This window comes from Eretmochelys imbricata, chromosome 3, assembly GCF_965152235.1.
Source record: "Eretmochelys imbricata isolate rEreImb1 chromosome 3, rEreImb1.hap1, whole genome shotgun sequence".
Lineage (NCBI taxonomy): Eukaryota > Metazoa > Chordata > Testudines > Cheloniidae > Eretmochelys > Eretmochelys imbricata.
The window spans coordinates 82,021,337-82,045,138 of NC_135574.1; the positions used below are offsets into that span (position 1 = coordinate 82,021,337).

General features: G+C 40.9%; 1 protein-coding gene across 2 annotated transcripts; it reads right to left on the reverse strand.

Moving 5' to 3' along the window:
• Window positions 1–750: 750 nt before the first annotated feature.
• On the reverse strand, window positions 751–23,093 carry BEND3 (BEN domain containing 3). 2 transcript variants are annotated; one of them, XM_077812892.1, is made up of 4 exons: window positions 23,009–23,093; window positions 11,981–12,025; window positions 11,284–11,507; window positions 751–7,257 (listed from the first exon to the last, which is right to left on the reverse strand). In XM_077812892.1, exons 2-4 carry the CDS (start codon window positions 12,012–12,014, stop codon window positions 5,005–5,007), a joined length of 2,511 nt encoding a protein of 836 aa, XP_077669018.1. In that variant the 5' UTR covers window positions 12,015–12,025; window positions 23,009–23,093; the 3' UTR covers window positions 751–5,004. The 2 variants fall into 2 exon arrangements, with proteins under 2 accessions (XP_077669018.1, XP_077669019.1); XM_077812893.1 differs by lacking the exon at window positions 23,009–23,093 and having other exon boundaries at window positions 11,981–13,150.
• Window positions 23,094–23,802: the final 709 nt, after the last annotated feature.

The window sequence follows — 23,802 nt, forward strand, 5'->3', positions numbered from 1 at the left end:
AGCCATTCTACTTTTTGGGGATCCCTTTTATAAGCTCTGCTTCTCTAATGATAATCAAGATTTCCCTTTCAGAATGATTACTAAAGGAGAAAAAAAGAACAGGAGTACTTGAGGCACCTTAGAGACTAACCAATTTATTTGAGCATAAGCTTTCGTGAGCTACAGCATCCGATGAAGTGAGCTGTAGCTTACGCTCAAATAAATTGGTTAGTCTCTAAGGTGCCACAAGTCCTCCTGTTCTTTTTGCGAATACAGACTAACACGGCTGCTACTCTAAAGAAGAAAAATTGCTACATGGTCAACCATGGTCACATGGTGTGATAGGGCAGGAAATGGGACAAGTAGAAGTTCTGTCCATGCAGCAGCAGGTCAAGTCTCAAAGGACCAGGAAGACACCTTTGGAAGAGAGCATATTGCTCTGAATAAGGAAGATGCATGAAAAAAGTGTGAAGTGGGAGTCTATATCCTGGCAACCAGGTGAGGTAAATCTAGAAAAATGAAATCCTTGGAGTATGATGGAACTCGCTTTATCTTTTTTAGTTACAGATTATTTGCATTTGGGTTGCTGATCTAGACATGGTAATCCAGGGACAGCCCTCTGTAGGGAGAGGGAACTAATTATATGCTTACTGACAGCTACTCAGAATAGGAGTTGTATAATCCATGGACAAACATGACGACTAACATTTTACTATTAGAATAATTTGTTTTAATAAAAAATTAAGAAGACTCTCATGATAGGTTTATTTGAATGGGTCTTGTGGGGTGAGAGAAACAAAACGAAGTTTATGAAAGCACTGTAGGGCAGATTTGCTGTGGCTAGGTAATGAAAGCACACCTTATGTGCCAAGGTGGGAGAGGCAGTAGACAGCTGATTCACAACTGAAATGTGTCTGTAGAATCAGTGTCCATGGACAGGCAATAGTGCCCAACATGAAGAAAAGATTCCCAGGAATGGATGATAATCACGTGGGCGCACGGAGTTAAGGAGGGAGCAAAAACAGGGTCCAGACTTGCAGTAAAAGCACCCAAAACATACTTCTTAATATCTTTGGAATACGGATGGAAAAAGTTTATACTTGCATTAGCAGCCAACTGAATAGTGGTAAGAATGAAAACAACTGACTTGGAAAAAGAAACTTATAGCATCCAAACAATACATCATTTGTGTCAATAGCGATCCCCAAATTTCAGTGACTTACTCTTAAAGTCAGAGGCTTGAACTAGCCTCAATTTTTTTCTTAGATTTCAAGATCTTCAGTGCAGTGATGTCTTCATGTGTTTGTAAAGTACTGAGCACTAGAGTACCCTGATCCTGACTGGGGCCTCTGGGCACCACTGGTACAAAAATATTACACAACAGTAAAACAAGATTTGGCTGAATTTAAAAGAAATGCGTTCAGAAATAAAATTGATGTACAAAGTATCTTAACTTGAAGATAGAAAAATAGAACTGCATCTGAACATTGTTCTTAAGATGAGAAAGTACTTTTTTATTCATAATAACACAAAATTATGACAAAATGCTCAGGGCTACATCTTACTCTTAATAGTAATCAAATGTAATCCTTTCAAATAGGAAGTATTTTTCTCTCTTAAAGACATGCTACTTGCATTTCCCTGCTAATACAGTTGCCAGATTCCCTGGATAACTGCAAGAACTTCTAAGCAGTAGTTTCATTTTCCCCTTCAAATTTCAGAAAAGTATATATTTTAAACCCTTGCACAGTTCCTTAGTTAAGTGTTTCATTTGTGTGAAATTGGTGAGACACCAAAAAAAAAAAAAAGTTCTACATTAATTTTGTAGCAGGCTTGCAGTCCTTTTTTTACTGTTGGAAAAATTCTGACAGTCACACTGGAAAATATAGAGTCATTGAATACTATGCTGTTTCCTTTAGAATCACTGTAGGAGGGAGTTGTTCAATACTTACCAAAAGTGTTATGTTAAAGTTATAATGAGCAGATACTTAGACTTTTGACATTCATCCCAACAGGATTTACTGAAGTAAAACAATTTATAGCTAATAAGAAGTCAGTGTGTGTGTGGTTACATATGTTCTGAATGTTTTCATTTAATATCTGGGAATCTCTCCGGATAGACTAAGTTTGAAATCATTAAGTGTTTGTCCTTTTAAAATAACATTCTAAAAGGGAGATGACATTAGAGCAGTTGCAGCTAATCAAGATGCCCTCACTTGTGTATTCAGTCTGACTGGTTAATGTTACTCCAGATCTTAGTAACAGACCTTAGAAAAGTTAACTAATAGAAACTTACAGTTTGTGTCTGTTCATAGCCAATCATGAGCCAGCATTTCTTTTGTAACAATATATACGTTTCATTATGTAACCAATTGGATGAATTCACTTCCAAATGCACCTCAAGAAATTTCTTTTGCAAGCTAACCGTCACTTTTCATGTTTATATTGCCTTTATATCAAATGGCCTTTCAAAAGAATGTCAAAAAATTCTTGTCAATTGTAAAAAGATTGTGGGCAATCCAACAAGACGATCAAATCAGAAGGATATATAATATATAAGCAGACTACAGTAATTTGACTAGAAGTTGAGGAAAAAGACCATTTCTGTTGAGCTATTACATGTTCACTTTTGCTAATGTAATTTTTTAAAAATAAAACCCCTCATATATTGATCAGTGTGTCACATAAATAGATTCATTTGTACCAGATGAATGTCAAAACTCATTGAAAATGTCAACGTATCTTAAAATTGTATGTTGTTAGGTAGAAAATTCTGTATATTCATATGATCTCTTTACCATCCATGTGCAAGTTTAAGATATGTTGAAGTCCTCAACGGGTTTTGACATACTTTATTGTTGAAACAAATGTGACATTAAGATAAATAAACTATAAAGAAAATCTGCATATAACATTCCTTACTTTTTGGGCTGCAGAATAAATGCTAGCCATTTTCAACTCTAAATTAAAAGACTTTTACCATTTTCATGACATTTTATATAGTCCATAAAAATGCATGTATAATAAGTTCACAAAGAGGTTCTAGGTAGCATATAATTATAAAAAACCTTGCATTTTTGATATTCAGTTTGCTAAAAATATGTACTAAAATGAAAGGTAGGATGCAGAGACTGTGGTATAAGTTCATTATCTTTGGTAAAATGTTCTCATTTTATTAATAGCCATATTTGTGCTGATTTCCATTTTGCGCATGGTCTGCTATTACTTATGCCAACAGGAAACATTTAAGTGAATTTAAACAGTATTAGATTATTCAGGACAATCATGACTCTCATCATACATTCTTTTAGGATGTTGCTAGCACATAGGGGAAAAATGAGTGAGTACTACTATCTACTGTGACTTACTACTGCTTTAACACTGTAAAATAACTTTGCTAATTCTTGCCATTAGAAAAAATATTTTTTTTTTAAAAGGAAGGGGTCAACATGATTCTGAGAACAGTAAATTCTAAAAAACTGAAGTAAAAATATCAAGTATTTTGTAGTTTAATATAATTGCTAAAATAGAAATTTACACTGGAGCTTAACTGAAATGTGATACTATGACCCATCTAAGTAAATAACAGAAGAGGACCACAGAAAACCTCAACAAATCTCAAGATGTTCAAGGGATGGTCAGTGTTAAATGATCACTGCCATGACTAACATCTAACGGAAGGCTTGATTCTCTCACACCGTTGCCATCAACGGCCATCCTGCTTTACAGCAACGTAATTGAGAGGGAAATCAGGTTCTGATTTTAACGTGGCACTCTCCAAGGACAGATCACAAATTGTGAAGTCACAATGGAGTTAGGATGTTCTTCTTTATAACTGATCATATTAACAATGCAAGCTTGACCATCTGAACCTAAGTTAATCATACAAGATTACACTTCCAGATAGCTATTAATTACACTAAATCAGTTTGGATAATCAAAGGAATTTTCAATATCCCTATGACATTCGGAGACTCCAGGTTGTGCTTTATTCACACAAACACACCATATCACCACTGCTCACAGGTGGGGACCCTGCAGCATTCAATTCTACCACAGAATCAAATCTTTGTATTTACCTTTTACTTATTAAATATTTGATTTAATACTGGAAACTTTGGAATCATAATTCTGATGAAGAATAAGGACTTAAATGTTTTTCTACATTCCTTGTTTCAAGTACTTTTTCTAAAAAGAGAGAGACTAACAAGCAATGGCAACACAGTCTGCTGGTAAAGGACTTGATTCTGTTTTGTAACCCTATTCACTGAAGCAGTTCCCAGTAGTCATATTGAAGACCATGTAATAACTTACATGAGTAAGGGTGAAGGATCAGGTCTACAGTCTCAGCGTAAAAACACATTGTGTCTAATCAAGTCTTCGTTCTTATAGCAATGGAAATATACATGGGTAACAGTCAAAAAGGAAATTACATTTGACCCAGTACTGACCTCGTGTTATTTTCATTATCATCAAGAACAAAACAAAGGGATAGCTGTAATTACTGTAGTAACCAAGTCAGATGTTTCAATCGTTCTCAATGAACATGGCACTTTCAAAAACAAAACTTGCAAGTTAAAAAATAATTCAGATTCCAAATTATTTATCCTTGATGTTTAAAAGGGTTTAATGCAAAACTGCTCCTGAAGAGCACAATGATTTTTAAAAAGGGTTTTTATTATTAAAAAAGTGATAAAAATGGAAGATGCAAAAGTGGGGAGAGGACTAATACACTTAATACATGTATTTGCACCAGCGAAAGTCATGCTCTTAATGAGTCATTAGTGACTTCATCACTGATCATTTATGGTCTTTATCATGTACAAATGTAGTAAACCACTGCCCACTGTTGCAGTGCCCTTGTATGTGCAACACACCTATTAAAAAGTAACAATCTTAGCGCCCAATATTCCAAAGGGCTCATCGCCCTTTGATTCCATAGTAAGATCAGGCTCCCAGTCTAGAATAAAATATGCTCTTCCCAAATAATTTAGTGGTCAAAGTCTGAAGAATTTAGAGAGCCTGTCACTTTTTCGCTTTCTTGGCTTTTTTCAGTATATCACACTTTTTCCTGTTGGGACGCCGGCATCTTTCATCAATGCTTGGTATACATTCATAATGCCACACTTCTTCCATTTTCTCCACGGGGTAAACAGCTTCAACATAATGACGGATCAATCTGAGTCTGGTGGGATCAAGTTGCTTCTTGTTACAAGCACCTGAATGGTTATATTGCAATCTGAGATTCTCTGGAGTAAAGAGCTCTGGAAAGAGTCTTACAAGAAGCCTTGCAGCAAAGTTTCCCACAGAAAGGCTCTGCTGAACTATCTCTCTTACCTCTTTATCAGATAGCATGTACAGAGAAGGCACAGGGAAGTCTGGAGAAGGAACGACAAGTTCATCAAGTGGTATCTTGCAAAAATCTTTGCTGCTTCTTTCTGGCGGCAGTGGTGGCCCTTCAAACTCTTCTCTGAATCTTTCTGGGTTTATTGCATAGGTAAGAAATTCTCTCCTCTCAGGTCCCGGCACATGAACTTTCCGCTGCTGTTGGTATGTGCGCCTCTGTTCGGTATCCCTGCGTCGACATCTCTCATCAAGCTTCCCAACAAATTCCAATGTCCATACTCTATCGTTCTTTGCTCTTGGGTACAATATTTGCACATAGTGTCGAATTAATTTAATCCTGGTTGGATCAAGTTGTTTCTTGCCTAGTGATCCGCTACAGTTGTATTGCTTCCTTAGATTTTCATGAGTAAACAGTTCAGGGAATAAGTGAACAAGCAATCGAGATGCAAAGTTTCCTATGGACAGACTGCTTTCATATATATTTTTAATTTGTTCCTTGTTCAACAGGTAATCCGGGATAGGAACATCAAAATCGGGAGGGGGAATGTCAAGTTTATCAAAGTCTATGGGCACAAGCCAAATCTTTTTTGACCTTCTTCCTGGCCTTTCATATTCAAAGCTGTCTTCCACTTTTATGATAGACACATCGTCAGGCAAACTAGAAGAATCATTCCAGTCGTCTCTCATCTGTTCACACTCACTCCCATCCATATACATACTTTCAAGCTCATCATTTATTCGCTGGGCACACTGCTGCAACCATGCATCCTCTTCTTGCACATCAGGAAAGTAAATTTCTGTGTACCTTCGAATTATCTGAAGTCGATGAGGATCCAGCTCTTGCTTCCCAGAATCTCCATAGCAGTTATATCTTTCAGCCAGGTTCCTGTGGTCGAAGAGCTCAGGAAACAATCTGTGTAACAAAAACACAGAAAATTCCCCAGGGGATGAAGCTTCATCTAAAAATTCATTGAGATCCTGAGCATCCAGAACATAATCTGAGGTGGTGGCATTATCCCTGTCCAGCGACAAAGCTTCCTCCTGCTCTTTATCCTCAATGAAATGAGAGGACTCTACCTGCTCAGCCTCATAGAAACTGGATGACTGCACACTTTGCTGACTATTTTCCATTTCTCTTTGTGCCCAAAACCTACTGAAAAAGTCATTAACTTGAGGCAAACACTCCACCTGCCACACAGCATTGTTCTTCACAGAAGGATAACAAACTTCCACATAGTTTCGGATAAGCTGCAGATGAAGCGATTCAAGTTTCTTTTTGTTAAGGAAGCCACATGTGCTGCAGCTCCTGTTGAACTCATCATCGCTGAAGAGCTCTGGGAAAAGCTGCACTAGTAACCGGCAAGCCAAATCTCCACCTGAGGTGCTCTGATCCATGATCTGTTTGAGTTCCGCAGCGGTCAGCTGGTATTCTGGGGGAGGTCTGAACTCTGCTACAGACTCTGTTGGGCTAACATGCTTTTTAATTCTGCTGACCTCAAGAGACAAGAGGTCAACTTTGCTGTGAAGCTGAGTCATATTGGAATTCAGGGTGTTGAGCGTGTAAAACATTTTCTGTATCAAAGAATATATGTTGGGATCAGAATCTGCAGTGGAAGCTGTAACAGTGATGGTAGCAGCAGAATCCCTTTTGCGTTGATCGCTCAAACTCCGCAGATGGGAGGGGCTGCTTGGATTGACCTTTTCAAACAGCTCATAGGAAGAAAACTGCTCTGCCCCTGGTGTGCTCTTCTTCTCTGTTATTTTGTGTGAGATGCCATACAGAGGTTTCTTGTAGGATGGAATGGTTACGTCATTGAAGGGTTCTTCTTCACACAGCCACGTTATATTGGGATTCTTGTTCTTGTTAGGCTGCTCTACGTTTACCTGAGTGGGTGACCCAATATCTCGGTTCTTCATGTTTGAAATGAGGCCCTACGAATTAACAAACGTCGTATTAGTAAGACGGTTTGATTTAAAATAATAGCTACAAATTTGTGTTCCACAGGTAGGCGTCATTAAATAAATATGCACTGCCTAATTTTCATCAGTGAACCCAACTGTGCTATATAAATCAAGTTAATAAATGTATTGAAGGAAAACAATCACCAATTATTTTACTTCTTTGTTCATGACCTCTGCTATGGAATAACTATACAATTATAATACTTAGCATTTTTACCCAGAGAGCTTTATATGATATCATTACCTCCCACTTTGTGTCTGAGGAACTTGGGTGGCAGAGAGGTTGAGTGGCAGTAAGTCCGTGACAGAGCCAAGAACAGAATTCAGGTTTTCTGATTCCTAATCCTGTGAGCTAGCCACAATCTCACTACTCCCCCCAACTGTATTTTAATGTTTCATTACTCTCCCTATTACCAGCTAATGAGGACACTGTGATCCAACAGCCTTGACACAGGTATGTTAATTTTTTCTCCTTTGGCTCTGAAAAACGTATGCAAGTATTTACCCCCAGTGGTCCAATTCAGGGACAACTCTATGATACCAACCCAACTTAAAAACCCCAATACAATTAGTGAAAAGGCCTTTTAAAAATGAAAGAATGATATGTTTCTGAAAGGCAGAAACATTTATATTCATTGATTTCCTCATGGTTCTAAACCAGCCAGTAGTGAACTCTTTAAGAATTCACACTGTAAATTATTTTTAAGCACTGCATTTCCTAACTGTTCCTCATTGTTTGAGTTCTGAAGCAAATGTTTTCATTTATTCACTGTAAATATTTAGCTCATCATTTATTTATTTTTGCAAGTACATGGATATTGTGAATAACTCAGAGAAAATTAAGTAGGTAAGCAACAACAAAAAATTACAATACACAGAACTCAAAAACATGTGAGAATACACACACAGTTTGAATCTGACCATCTTGAATTTTTTCCCCAGCTTGCTATGCAGAATATTAATTAGACACAAAATAAAGAACTTGCATTCAAATATTAAAAAACAATGAAATACAGACTATGGGCCTGAGGTTAAGAGGTGATGAGCAACTGAAAGTCCCATCCTAGGATCAGGCCCCTATACTGTGGATCTTCTCTGAAAAACAACATTGTAAAAAAAATGGCAGCACCTTCTTACTCAGCTAATCTGCTTCCTATGTGTATTCACACTCATATCTGCTTACCCTAGTGACAAAAATAAGTTAACACTACCTTTGAGTCCTATAAGCAATGCAGAGCTCAAACATGTAGGGGAGATCAAGCTGGGTTCTATTCTAGCTCATGCATCATCACCAGAATAAACTAAATTCCAAGTGCCGTGCCATAACTTGCCCATTTACACAAGTGTAACCCCACTGAAGACGAGTTTATGAACATACTGAAGACCATGAGGTTGCACAGGTGATAAGTGAGGGTGTTAATGGATTCAATTTAAAGTGCAGAATGCTATCAGCAGGAATAAGGTTGAGAAGCTTGATTTTCAGATCCGAGCTGATTCTGCAGGGATAGCAATTAGAAACTTTCCTCTCCAGTTTTACTTGTAAACAAAGCACATTTGAAATGGACTAAATGAGATATGATAAACATGGAGCAACACCAAAACGTCACTTTTCAGAGAAGTGCCCTTGTTACGTGGGAAGATGTGGCCTAACTAAAGCACCTGTTATAAGATTCAGTAATACCTAAGCACAACAGACAGAATGAAGAACAGGGATTTCTGGCTTTTCAAATTAAAAAAATCAGCATTATAAAGAGATTTGAACATATGGTGAAACTTGATCTTATCTAGTAACCTCATGTCTTCAGATGCTGCCCCAAATTATCCTCATATATAAAGAGCACAATTTGGCTCCATCTTTGTTAGAAGGCTTGTTATGATAAGCAAATCATTTGTTAGTCCTTTTCAGGTTTCACCATAGTTTTTTTTGTGTGTGTGTGTCCAATGAAGCAATAAAACATGACAATTTGAGGGTAGTCCTGATTAATGCTCAGCTCAGGTGAAGAGGCAGGAACAAGGCAGTACCAGGGAAGTGTATTAATCAGCATGGAGCCATCATCTAAAGGGCCTTATTGTCCTTCTAAAATGAACACATAAGTGAGCTGTAGCTCACGAAAGCTCATGCTCAAATAAATTGGTTAGTCTCTAAGGTGCCACAAGTACTCCTTTTCTTTTTGCGAATACAGACTAACACGGCTGTTACTCTGAAACATACAAGTTAACATTCTTGGGGTTGGGTGGGGCCCTCTGGAAGAAAAGAAGTGCTTACGCTGAGAATTATGGCAGATCTCTGTATGTTGTAAGGGCAGCAGAACTTCTGCCCTTTCACTAATGCAGCTCACGATGTTTGGATCTGGTTGTGGGAGGAATTTGCAGATCTGCATTTCAGAAACACACGGTCAATGTTCAGCTAACAGCTAGTGCCACATCTGGGACAGATTTAAGCATTTTCTGTTAATCTGGGATACCTTGTTCTGCCTTCAGAACATTCTCCTTGCCTCCTGTAATAATCTGTACAGATTATATTGCCAGCTGGGTATAGCATTATCGGAAGCACACATGGACTATTTTTGGTGAAACATCAGAATAATCTATTGTGGAACATTCTTTTGTATTATCCATAAGGACCCTGGACTTTAAGCACAGATGTGTGTATGTACTTCAGATAATGCTATAACCAGAGGTCCCCAACGTGGTGCCCGCCGGGGCATTTTTGTGCCCCCGCAGTGCTCCCCGCCGCTGAACTGCCGCCGAGAAGCGTTGCCGTTTCTTGGCGGCATTTCAGCGGCGACACTTCTTCCCGCGGCCGCTTTTCAGCAGCAGCATTTCGGCAGCAAGGTGTCCGGCGCCCGCCACAGTCTTCTGGGAATAGCAGTATGCTATTCCCACACGAAAGGTTGGGGACCACTGCTATACACAGTTAGAAAGATTATCGGTTTACTGTGCTACCAAAAAAATCACAAGGCAGATTGTTCTCTTTGAGCTGCGGGCACATACTACCATGCTGCCTGCACTGTCATAGGGAGCGGCTGCATTACATACTCTTGCTGAGCTTTTATGAAATGCAGTATTTTGCTACTGTGGAATAATCTTTCATATTATATTTTAGGACCACAGGCCCAGATTTTGAAAAGTATTTAGGCTTTGCTCCATTCAGCATTGCAAGTTTTAAGGCTCATTTTCAAAAGTGGCTCAGGCACTTATTAGCCCACGTCCCACTGACCTACTCAAAGTTTTTAACAACTTGACTTTTGGTCACCGCCAGAACTGGAAAGTAGAGAGAGGCGCACAACTAAAAACATTAGTATTAAAAAAAGTTAGCCTCTCAAATGTTCTGTTAGAACTTCAGACTAAGACTGTGGTTGGTTATTTATTCGAAACATGCTGATTCATCATTAGAGTCAGTCAAGAATAAATTTTCACGATAATTATTGGGTTAGGTTCTGGCCGCATTGTAAATCCAAGGCAACTATCAACTTCAAATAACTTATAGATTTAGAGTGGTGAAATTTCTCTGAGATCAGAATCTGTCCCACTGTACATAATCTGGAAAAATTACAACCCTGGTCCAGCAATTGGGTTAACCCATGGGGATCTGATTGCAGGACTGTGGCCTAAATTTCTAATGAAAATACTAACAAAATCTTTACTCTAGGGACATGAGAGGGGGTCTAGGATCACTGTCAGACCCAGTTAATCCAAACTAGTTAGAGAATTTCATGTTTATAAACATTATTAGAAACAAATAATTGCTTCAGATAAAAACAGTTAATGGTGAAATTTATGCTGTAAAATGGGATACTGCTCACATCATTAAAAAATATCCAGATAAGTGGTATGGGTAAACTGGGCAAAGATTATAGTCATGTCTGACTATAAACAAATTAATTGCTGGTGTGAGTTGATTTAAAAGAGTTGTGCTCTGCTTATACCAGCAGCGCATTTGGCCCAAAAAATCTGAACGGTACATCATGCATAGCCACCATGTAGAAAAATCACCTCTTGAGTAAAGCGTCTTTTCTTCACACTGGGCAAAACCTCTTGCTGGCTCCCTGAACCATCACAACCAAGTGAGGTCTGTTTCCGTTTGTTGGAATCGTGTAGGCAAGTAACTGAGCCATCCAGTGAGTGTTTCTCAGGAGATCTGGATGTCACGGAGCAGTCTAGTGCTTCATCTTCATTTTCTGTTTCTACTTTCACAAGATTATTTTTTATAATTTTAACTAGAAAGAGAGAAGGTTTAGAACAATCAAGCACTTCCTCCAGAAATTCATGATACCCTTACAACAATATGCTTTCTGTTTGTTCTTCTGAAACTGCTTTTTGAATAGTGTCATTATTATTTATCATTATATAATAGCAACACCTTGAAGCCTCAAGCCGCCAAGTCAGGGCACCATTGTGGTAGGAACTGTACAAACATATAGTAAATGACAGTTCCTGCCCCAAAGAGCTTACAGCCTAAAAGACAATACATATCAGGTGAGTAAGCAGGTAGTACAGTAGGCAGGAGTTTGGGGGAGGGAGAAGGATGATGGGTAACAAAAATAATAATAGGATGTTTTAGCAGCTAACTTTTCAGTCATTGTTATAATCTTGGCTTTATCACAATGCATTCTTCACCTAAATATACAAAGTCTTCATATAACTAGTATTTTTTATCTGACCATAAAATAAACAAGATATAGCATTTTACCTTCGTCATCATCATTGAATTCAGCTGAGTTCATCTTCTAGCCCACTAAAAAAAAGAAAAAAAGACATCAGCAGTAGTTTTCTAGACACAGGGCATGGGTTGTGTTTTCAGCCTTTTGTTAAAAAAAAGGTCAGAAACCTGCTATCTACAACTATTTGCTATCCCTGGACAATATTAACAGTCCTTGGGCAATTTCCTATCTGCTCCATTTTTATTCACATTATAGCAGGCAGCCACTTTTCTTATGTGTTTCCTGGACACCTGCAGATCTGCCCCGCAGCGTACATTGAACAGAAAACAACCTGAGAGGGCCAGAAAAGTAAGATGATTTAACACTCAAGATTTTTTGTAATGTGAAGAACATTAGTTCAGTTGTTTGAACTTTCTGTATAAGGAGAAGTGTCTTGGAAGTGCACAAATGAAAGTCCTCTGAATGGGTTTTTTGGCCACATTGTATTGAGTGGCTACCAGTTATAAGAGCCAAAAAACTCTGGAGGCCTCAGGGTGTCCAACGAGTTTCACTGCAGGTCAATTCCCAGTGTTCAGCACAGCTGAAAAATGCAACACAAACTATTTTATAACTAAGGGTTAGACTAGATGACCCTTGCCGTCCCTTCCCTATGATTCTATAATATGCCAAGGCTGTCTGAATATATTTCTATTAAAAAATGGCTATTTTGATGTGGATTGTGATATTGAAAAAACAGCAACCTATAGATCTACATTAACAAATGTTTTTATAATTGTTAACTGGTGGCCTCCAAACAACATCAGAATGCTTTTTAAAAGGAAAAACAAAACATTTTAACTGTCTTAAAATGATTTAATATTACTTCTCATGCCAAAATTACGACATTATCACTAAGCTACATTTTTCAATTTTCCCAAACCTAAGATCACAGGTCATTTGTTATAAACTCCAAATTCTGGGCATGTCTCAAAAAAGAAGGCTTCAAACTCCAATGAGGACAGACAGAGCAAGCATCCTCACCCAGCTCTCACTAGCCATTTAGAAGTACACATCCACCAACAGTGGCAACCACAATTGGATACCTTTTAAATGAGCCATAAATAGTTCAGATTATCCAGATACATGTCTAGCCCCATAGGCTCGCCTGGCCCCAAAAAAACTTATTTGAAATACATTAAAAACTTCCATAACTACATCGCTTTTCCAAATAGACTTCTTTCACCAAATCATACCCTAACCAGAGATTTTCTGGTTAAACACACACACACACACACGTATGTCCCATGAATATTTCTTATAAAACAAAAGAAATTTTGAAAGACAATATACAAAGAATTGCAATTGTAGTCTTATTATCTAATAGCTGTGTACAAAATGAGTTTAAAAGAATCACAAGTACTATTAAAATGCTTTGTATTAAATACAAACATTTGAATACTGTGTAACTGCATGCTTTCTCTTTGTTAGCAGCTGGTAGCTATTAATAGTAAATATAATTAATACATTCAGTGTGAGATTTTGTACATGTGACTAACAGGCACAACACAGAACGCACAGCCCATGGGGAGGGAGGGAGGGTGCGCTAAAGTGCCTTTAAGTCCCCTTTGTGCTCTCCTTATTCTGAACTATTCCAGGACCCCTCCTGTCCTCAGCATACCCCCTATACAAGGGCTTGGAAGGGGGTCCTTGGAGCATAGCACTCTGCTTTGGCCCTTTTACTCAGCGTAATTCTCCCCCCGCCCCCTGGTGTTTAAATTCAATGAACCTGGTTTTGACTCTTAACCTGCCTACATACAAGTTATGCCAGTTTAACTAAAATTAGTTTTTTTTACATCACTTTAGTTAAACTAGTGTAAAACATCTGTGAGGAGACACTTAAATTGGTTTATAAATGGCTTATGCCAATTATTAAACCAATTTAAAATTGTGCCGCCCCAGGGGTTTGTGCTGATTTAACTAAATCTATTCTAAAATGGATTTTCATTCAACCAGTGCAATTTATGAGTTTAGGCAAGGGCTGTACAATCCTTTCTAAAAAATCCTGAAAGGACAGCGCTGTGGCCTGTGTTCTAGGAGAAAGTTAAATTGAATTGAACTTACCTTGATATCCCATATACGACATTAAACTTCCAGGCCAGTGACTATTAGATTTCATTTCATTTTATTGTAGAAGGCATGGCTTTGCGAAGACACAGCATAGTGCCAAAAATGTGGGAGTGACAAGGAATAAGATGACAGCTGAATGTAGTTGCTGAAAATTTTTTATTTTTTGGAAGGCCCAAGTAGGCAACCAGGCAGACATCCTTACAACAATCACATGCTATATAGGAAGTCTCAGATTTCCTAGGTTTTTCAGGCAGCTTCTTGGGGCAGAACTGTCAGGGATCATGCTGACTGAGAGAGATGGCAAACATAAAGCCAGAGACAGAAAAGAATTGTCAAATATAAATATATATAAAGAAAAAAGAGAAAGAAAACAAAATCAGCGTGCAGCCTCCTTCTGTAGGATAATGCACATGGAATGATATTTTTCTTCTGTCACTGCTGTTCAAACAACAGGCAGAACACTTCGGGAGAGGTCTCTCCGATTGGAGACAAGTGGGTTGGAAGCAAGAGGTACGTGAGGGTTTGAGAATCATAGTTGGAGTTGGGAATATGGAGAGAGGGTATGTAGTTGCAAAGCCTCTTTTTGAGAAGAATCCTGGACCAGAGCTAGCCAGAGGGAAATGGGCTAGGGAAAAAGACAGAAAACAACAGAATCAAGGAAAAAATGGTGCAACAAGTAATCAAATTGACAGGTTTCAGAGTAGCAGCCGTGTTAGTCTGTATCTGTAAAAAGAAAAGGAGTACTTGTGGCACCTTAGAGACTAACAAATTTATTAGATCATAAGCATCCGATGAAGTGAGCTGTAGCTCATGAAAGCTTATGCTCTAATAAATTTGTTAGTCTCTAAGATGCCACAAGTACTCCTTTTCTTTTTAATCAAATTGAGAAATCCATCTGAGAGGGTAAGTGAGCTCCTGGTTGTTGATTCTCATTGCACTGAGTGTATGAAGGGGTTGAAATGTTGCCTGATCTGTCTTGTTTCAATATAAAATTAAATCTCTCTCCCTCACCCTTTTGTCTCTAAAAGAGTAAGTAGTTCTAGAGAAGAATAAACAGATGCAGGGCAGAAAACACTAGTACTGAAGTACTTATGTAACGTGGCCTGGGAATTTGGGTTTGTAGCCATGACTACCAGAGATGGGAACTCAGGGCCATCCACCCTTAGCTACAGTATCTTGCTGGGAAAAGGATCAGAGCTGCAGCTTGTGTTCTCGTTTCCCAGGAAACTGGGTTTGGGAGCATGATAGACAATAGCCATTTCGCATACCAAATACCCACAACAAGAAAACCATACTCTACACTAATGGCCAAATCCTGCTGCTACTGAGATCAACAGTTTTGCAATAGACTTCAGTGGTATCAGGATTTAGCTGAAATTGCTTGTTAAATTTAATTTGTAATTACCTAGCCATTTTGAGTTAAAACAAACAAAAAAGCATCGGAAACTGGTAAACTTAAATTTTTAGGGTTTTTGCTTGTTTGAACACATTTAAAACAATAACTTGGTTCAGGCATTGAAAATGTTTGCTCTTGGTTAAAACGCATTTATTCCTGGGTTTACACGTTGCGTGCAAAGTTTCATTCTGGAGAATTTTTATTTATAAATGTCTAAAAAATAGGCCTATAATAGATATACTAACACAGTGTTACCCAAAGAACCCACTATTAGCATAAAGGAAATTATTCAGAAAGACAATCAATTCTTACAACTGTGATCATGGGTTTGCATGCTGAAAATGAAGCAAGTATACTTACTCTTGATCTTTCCTCAAATTTGCACCCAAAAGTGCCCCTTATTAAAGGCTAGCTCAAGTTATCCATTCAAAGAGAAACTCGAAGAGGTGCAATATTCAGATAGATTCAATGTTCAAGGAAGAAGAGGCAGAGCAGTCTCACCATTTGACAGTGGACTCCATCCCCAGGATGTAAGCAATAAGTCATTGAAAAGGATTTCCTAATGCCTGCATCAGAACCTTCTGTTTGAAAACAATTTGCAGCATTTACTTTAATGTAATTAATGTTTAACTCATAAACAACTAAACATTTTACTGACATTATAGCACGGGCCCACACTTTTACGACTAACATAATGCTTCTCTTGGCATTATGCGTTGGTGAAGGTGGCATCATGTAAAGTATGTATACTGCTTTGCACTGTTCCTGTGAGATGCCACTGTTTGTGTAGGCGTTCACATACGAAGAGACAAATGTTCCTTTTTACTAAGCTTGCTATTTCAGTCTTCAAGACTAAGACATATTTCAAAATGTTCAGATTTCTGAAAAGACTTAGCCACACAAGTTAAAAAAAAAGTTTCCATTCTTCTGATTGAGATAGTCTGTAGTTGTTTAAATAGTTTTATCCACTTGTCTCGGGGAAAAAAATTTCTTGCATCTTAAACACGGATATGAAATAAATCAGTACTTTTCAAACTGGTCTGTGAAACACTTGTCCACAGAAAATGGTCTGGTCATATGGCACTGGGTCTCCTTGCTTCCAGCTGCTAAACTGCATTAAAATAAGTTAAATATGCACTAAGTACCTTCGTAATGTTACTTTCCCATTTGAAAACATGTCTCCTTGGTGTAATGCAGTTGATGCTATGGGGCTAAAAATACATTCAGAATTTGCTTTGCTATTTGCTCCCCTGTAATGTTAAAAGAGAAATTATGCAATGAAGAATAGAAGTGGTTCAAGAGACAAGCTATTAAGATGTCCATTCTATGAAAAATGTCAGAAATAAACGTAAGTCTCAAACACTCAACAGTTTGGTATGATATTTTCATAAAACATTACAGAGAAGCAACAGCAAAGCAAGTTCTGAATGTATTTTAGCCCCATAGCATCAACTGCTTTACAGCCAAGGAGACATATTCACTGTCAGGTACCTTCAATTTTATGAAAAAATAATCCTCTGGAGAGAAAGTGCTTACATGCATTCTTAGAATCACAGAACTTACCGATGTTATAGACCTAGCCTTGATGCCTTCTATATGTATGCTACATCACTACCTCAAACACTTCCTTCTCACTTCCTCATGACACCTTTAATATGTAAGTCAGTAGCTATTTAAAGATGTATATATTCAGTTTACCCACCAGGATGTACAAGCCTAACCTGAATAATCATGTGATCATACTGCCTCTTGTCACTCCAGCCCTTATCCATTGTTTGCTGTTCCCATGTGTAAGCACTTCAAAGCAGTAACCAGGTCTATCTGTACTGTAAAGTGCCTAACATATCTGAGAGTGTTGTTAAATTAGTAACACAACCATCTGTAAAGTCACATAGAACATCTTCCTGCCAATACAAGATCAAGACTGTTCTGTCCCAAAATTCATTCTTTAAGAGTTCCGTAGTTTAAAAGGTACATGCAGGGTGTGATTTTTGTATTATATTAAAACAGAACAACCATTTATTCTACCAGTTAAAAACATTATCTGTATCTATACTAATATATACAAGACTTCATGTTTCTAGTTTTCTAGAAAAAGTTTGATCCTGACAATTAAAATCCTCGCATCTGACTGTATTGTTTAGCTCACAAACGCATGTTAAGTGCATATTTATTTTTCCTTCAATGCAGATCATACCACAAACATTTGACTAATATCTGCAGCAGTTCATATTTCCCTAATTCCATATTAACTGTAAAAACATGATATAAAACCCCTGCTTTCATATATTACTTTACGGTATGAATGATTTGTGCCTCTGATGGCCTCATGGTGGTACACCACTTTATGTTTTTCAGTGAAAGCTGCCCTAAGTATTATGTCTCTGATTTTAGCTTCACTTGTGTCTGAAGAGGCTGAGTCTCTATTTTTTCAATCAAAGGGTGGGATGTACCAGTATATTTCAGTGATAATAAGGATTCTTGAAAATTATTTAAAAAAAATTATCCACCTTACTTGTTTTAAGAAGAGGGGAGAAAACATTCTCTTTTCAAAGGATCAGATAATGTAGTGGGGCTTAATTAGTGGTTGGTGCTTAAATTCCACAGATCTGATATACTAAAGAATTTTTGTTTCCCTCCTTTACCTCCACTATCCCTGTAGCAGTTTTATCAGAACATCACAAGAAGAGTGCTGTACTAGATATTTATTTTAGAGAACTGACACCTGGAACACCAGCAAACCAAAATTCTTGTGTAAATATTAATGTTCAGTGACGGTTAATGTTTATATTGCAGCTGTATGAAAACTTTTGTGTATTCACAAGAACCCTGTATATTTAGTCCAAATCTGTTGCTTTTCTGCAAAGACTGTATGAATCAGAACACGCATTTAATATGCAAAACCTCTTTTTACTGGAAGATTAGTAATTCCCTTAAGATACTTTATCTTACCTTCTGTTTAAAGAGGTTGCTAGTTTTCTCTTATCTTTTTGCAGGTATACATAGGAACTAAAGTTACTGTTATGACTAACTTGCAGATAAATTTCACATATGGGTTATTCATTAAAGGCCAAGTTCCTCAACTTCTGTAAATAGTCGTGGCTCAATGGAAGTCAATAGAGTTATGAAATTTTACACTAGCAGAAGAGCTGGTCCTCATAAACGTTAAGTCCTTGTTCCATTGAAAATAGTCAGAGCGTATGCTGTTGACTTCAGTGGAACCTTAACTTGGCCATAAACATTTTCATATTTAAATATTTCCTTAAATAAAAACCTTCTATGAACAGATTTCTTCTGATTTTTTGAATTTTAATGACTATATATATTTTAATTTAAACATTTCTCTACTGTTGGAAACTCAAAGCAAAGCAGCATTTTAATTGTCTGCATGACATCCAACATGAGAAATTGACTACAAAGGTTTCAGAGTAGTAGCCATGTTAGTCTGTATCCACAAAAAAGAACAGGAGTACTTGTGGCACCTTAGAGACTAACACATTTGTTTGAACATAAGCTTTTGCGAGCTACATGCATCTGATGAAGTGAGCTGTAGCTCACGAAAGCTTATGCTCAAATCAATTTGTTAGTCTCTAAGGAGCCATAAGTACTCCTTTTCTTTTGATTATAACGGGTTATTGTCAGCATATTACACTTCTGGCTGAAATGTCTTCATCTGCTAGTGTTACAAGTAACACTTAAAATGTTTATACCAGAAGGAAACAAAAAAAATATTTATTTTGTTTGCTTTGTACATTTGACAGCACTTTGTACATAGTCAGTGTCCCCTGAAGTTTGTGTTGGTCTTTCTGGAGGGGGGAAAAACATCCCCACCTATGTATGGAAATATGACTGTGAAATTACTTTAAAAGGCAAGAGCTTTCAAGGGCAGGTCTGGTACTTGAAACTACTAGTAAATTATTAAAAATGAATTAAAAGATTTTAAGATGAAACAAACTTGAAACAAACCAGTACAGCTTCACTGCCAAAGCTGAGCAAACTGCATGTAAGCAGACTGCATAAAAGTACACTAAAACAGATGTTTACAGTTCTATCACTTTTAATAATCCAAGACGTCACTAATAATCCAATGTTGGATTTTTTTTTAATTATTTTGAATATCTAAAAGTGCTACTTAAAATTAAATGTCTTGGACAACATATTGCATATTACAAACTTATTCCACTATTAGAACATTAAGTACATGATAAAAGCTTTTAACTCAAAACCTCTTTTGTTTTAAAACACTGGGAGACAAAATCGAAGTGTTAACCTCATGGACAAAAAGTGTACCAATACTTTCCGTAGATTAAAACCCTCGTTTGCTGTCCGGTGGAATACTGGCAGCCTCACGGCTCCACTGAAGATGGTCTCTAATAGTGGCATCTTGCCAATAGGACTTATAGGGCATGCTCTCAAATTGTTTTTATTTTTAGTTACATCTACTGATGCAGTTAAAAAAAAAAAAAAACGGTCCTCTCAACTAGTGAAATTTTCCCCACAAGTTACATTGCCTCTTTCTAAAATGTTGTCAAATGACAACTTCATCTTCAAGCGTTCAATACACTAGACATATTTATTTCCAGCAACATGCTAATCACAATTTGGCTTTTCATTTAGGTGCTTTTTCTGAGAAAAGCAGCAAGATTCTTTTAGACAAGGTGTCTCCAATTTTATTTTAATCTGTTTTGAACCTCGGTATTCCTGCTTCCCTGATAAAAGGAGCTGTGGTGTCTTCTTCAAACTATATTTAATTGTCCTCTTTTTTACCCACTGGACTTGCCTATGCTATCAAAATGACCTGTTAATGACATGGGTAAACAGCTAGGCCAGTGCTCAACATAGTTTAATTAGACAAGAACAAATGATGTTCAGCACCACTGCAGGAACAGCAGTTACAAAGGTGTTAATGGCACCAGTTGCATCAGAAAGTTTCCAGCACTGTATTGGACAGTTTATTCTACTTTAAAAACATCTTGGTTTTACACTTTTAAAACCAAGATATTTGTGTAATATATACAATACATGAAAAAAATATGATCACACGTTGCAAAACAGACATATGTCAGCACATATTCACTCAGACAAATTCAGAGTCAACTGTCCAACCTGAGAAGCTGGGTTAGACACTAGGTAGATGTGTGGAGAGGAGTGAGAACAAGATAAATCATCTGCCCTGGTCCTTATTTCTTCACCCCAAAGAGGGTGGTGGTGGAGAAGAAGAGTGTGATCCATGTAGTAGCAGATTCTCTAGCCACATTTCCATCATATTACAGACCTGGAGCAAGATCATCAGCTGCTTTAAGTCAACATAGCACTGTTGGCTTCAATGGAGCTACACCAGCTCAGGTACTGTCCCTGGATCTCTGCTTCTTCCAGGGGATGAAGTTTCCATTCTATTGCTAAAGAGTTCTAAGTGGTCATTGAGAAGATGACTAGATTTGCCCTGCAGAGCACAATTACAAATAGAGCCCTGCACAGATACAAAATGTGTATCCACATCTGATCCACAATCCTCAAAAATGATCCGCAGATATAAAGCGATATCCGTGGATTTGTAGGGGTCTAATTATGAAAATACATTCATAGTATTTATCAGCAATGATACAGAACCTAAATAAATCAATATACATGTTGAGTCCTTGAAATCTAGTAGCATTCATGACTGTCAGCATGTTAGCACCTAATTTAGTCGGTGCAAAACAGCTCAAAGAAACAAAATATTATTTGTATGGATTTTACATTTACTATTGTCATTCTGGTAATAATGTGGTGGGTCCTATCCACACACAGAAGAAACAGACCTTGACATGAACAATTTAAAACAGTAAACATACAGAGGATGATGGAGAGGGATTAAATAAAATATTTTAAGCGTTTTACTGAATTTGACCTTTTCAAATAATTATCAGCAACCCGCAACTCCTTCTTGATCCCGTTAAATGTAGCTGGTTAATCTATTGCAGGCACTACCGTAAAAATGGGTCCTGAGAAGAAATTTGAAGGAGAGGGTAGATAGACTAGGGCAGTGGTTCTCAAAGCCGGTCTGCTTCTTGTTTAGGGAAAGCCGCTGGCGGGCGGGCCAGTTGTTTACCTGCTGCGTCCATAGGTTAGGCAGATCGCGCTCCCACTGGCAGCGGTTCGCCACTCCAAGCCAATAGGGGCTGCGGGAAGCGGTGCAGGCCGAGCGATGTGCTGGCCACCCTTCCCGCAGCCCCCATTGGCCTGGAGCAGCGAACCATGGCCGGTGGGAGCCGTGATCTGCCGAACCTGCAGACGCAGCAGGTAAACAAACCACCCCCCGCCAGGGGCTTTCCCTGAACAAGCGGCGGACCGGCTTTGAGAACCACTCAGCTAGGGGGCTTGGTCTATCTACATTGACATAGTGGCCAGGCTCAGGGGTATGAAAAACCCACACCCTGGAGCGCAGCTACAGCACCCTAACCCTGGGGCAGAGGCAGCAAGATCAGTGGAAGAATTCTGTAGACCCAGCTCCCATCCCTCTGGGATGGGGGCTCCTACAACGGCAGGTAACCCTGTCCATCGCTGCAGCCTGCGTCTACACGAGGGGGTTATGCCGGCACATGCCCCGCAGCGCGCACAGGGGGCAGGGCCGCCTCCACACTGGGGATCAGCCTTAATTCCACCCGTTGGTGCTGCTCAGGGAGCCGCTCTGGGGCCCCCCCCAGGTACGTGGGCAGCGCGGCTAGGATCGCCGGTGGGGCTCATGCTGCCTTGGAGCTGGGCAGGGGGCGGGAATCTGGACCGATCCCCATCGCGGGCGAGGGAGGGCGCAGGACAAAGCGCAGAGCCCGAGGCGGGCGGACAGCGGCTCAGCGGGAGACGCCGGCTCGGGTCGCGGCTAGGGGCAGGGACGAGGCCGGGCACCCAGGAGGGAGCGGGCAGCCTGTGGCGGCGCGGCAGACGGCGAGCCAGGCCCGGCGGCGGGGGCCGGAGGCCGCAGGGGAGGGCGGGGGGTGAGTCCGGCCTGGCCCCGAGCGCAGGCAGGAGGGCGGGGCGGTACCTGCAGGGGCAGCCCCAGGTCTCCGGCCTGGGGAACCGGCTCCCTGCACGCGCCCATGGGGAGGGGAGGGCAGGGGTGGGGGGAAGCTGCCCGCGCGAGGACTCCGGTTCCTCGGGGCTTCACCTCCCGCCATGTGCGCGCCGCCCCGCAGGGCGGGCTGTAGGGAAACCCCGCCCCGGGGCGGAGGCAGCGGCAGCCCCGTTCGTTCCCCCTGCGCACGCGGCGGTGAAAACCCACGCCGAGCGCAGCGCGCGCGGCGCGGCAGCGGCGGCTTCCGGTGCGACCGCTGCCCGGGCGGATCTATGTGTCCGGGGAAGGCGGGGTGACGGCGTGACCGTTCCACACCCCCTGCTCGAGCGATGGAGTCGCCCAGGCCGCCGCGCGCGCGGGCGCGCGCCACGAGCCATCGCGCTCTAGCCCTGTCCCGAGCGCAGTCAACAAAGGGCCCCGGGGGGCGGGGAGAAGCGGCCGGGGCCCGAGCGGGGCGCAGGGGCCGGGGGCAGCAAGGAGCGGGCCGGCCCCGGGGACACTCACCTGGGGTCGCGGCGGGGCCGGGAGCGGCGGCAGCGCTGGTGCCCAGGTTCCCCCCCGCTCTTTGTGTGCGAGGGTCCGCGCGCTGCGCTCTCGCGTGACGTGACGGGACCGTGTGTCATTTCCGCACAAGGACACAGCGCCCCGAGCCGCGGCCAGCGCCGCCCGCTCCCACTGGGGACCCCGCGCCCCGCCCGCACGCGGGCTCCTGCCTCGGGGGGGGCACCGCCCGTGGAAATACCCGCCCCCGCGCGACGGCCGCCTCGTCCCCGCTGCCGGTAGCCCGGGGGAGCCGCCGATCCCTCCGGCCCCTGTGCAGGCGCGGGCGGCGGAGCGGCCAGGCAGGGGCCAAGCCGCTTCTCCCCGTCCGGAGCAAAGGGCAGCGACGCCGTTCTCGGCGGGTGGGGATCCACCAGCCCGGAGCGGGGCTGGCCGCCTGCCCCTGCCGGCCTCAGCCCGGGCCAGCCCCAGCGACAAAACCCGGCCCCTGGTCTGAAACGAGCCAGCGTCGGCGGGACCGAGCCCCGGCTACCGCGGGTGGGAGCCCGGGCGGGCCGGCCCCGGCTTGATGCACATGCCGTTAACAGGGGCACTAGTGGGCTAGGCAGCAGCTCTGGCCACAAACGGCGGGATTGGCGCCTGGCTGCTGCGCACAGCTCCACGCTACTTGGCGTGCGGAAACTGCGGCCGAGCCTCCCTGGCGAAACCGCACGTCTCCCTCCCCGCCTCCCCGAACCGTCATTTGTAACCACTGTCCCCCACATACTCAGGCTGGGTGGATCGGCGGAGGCTCCCCC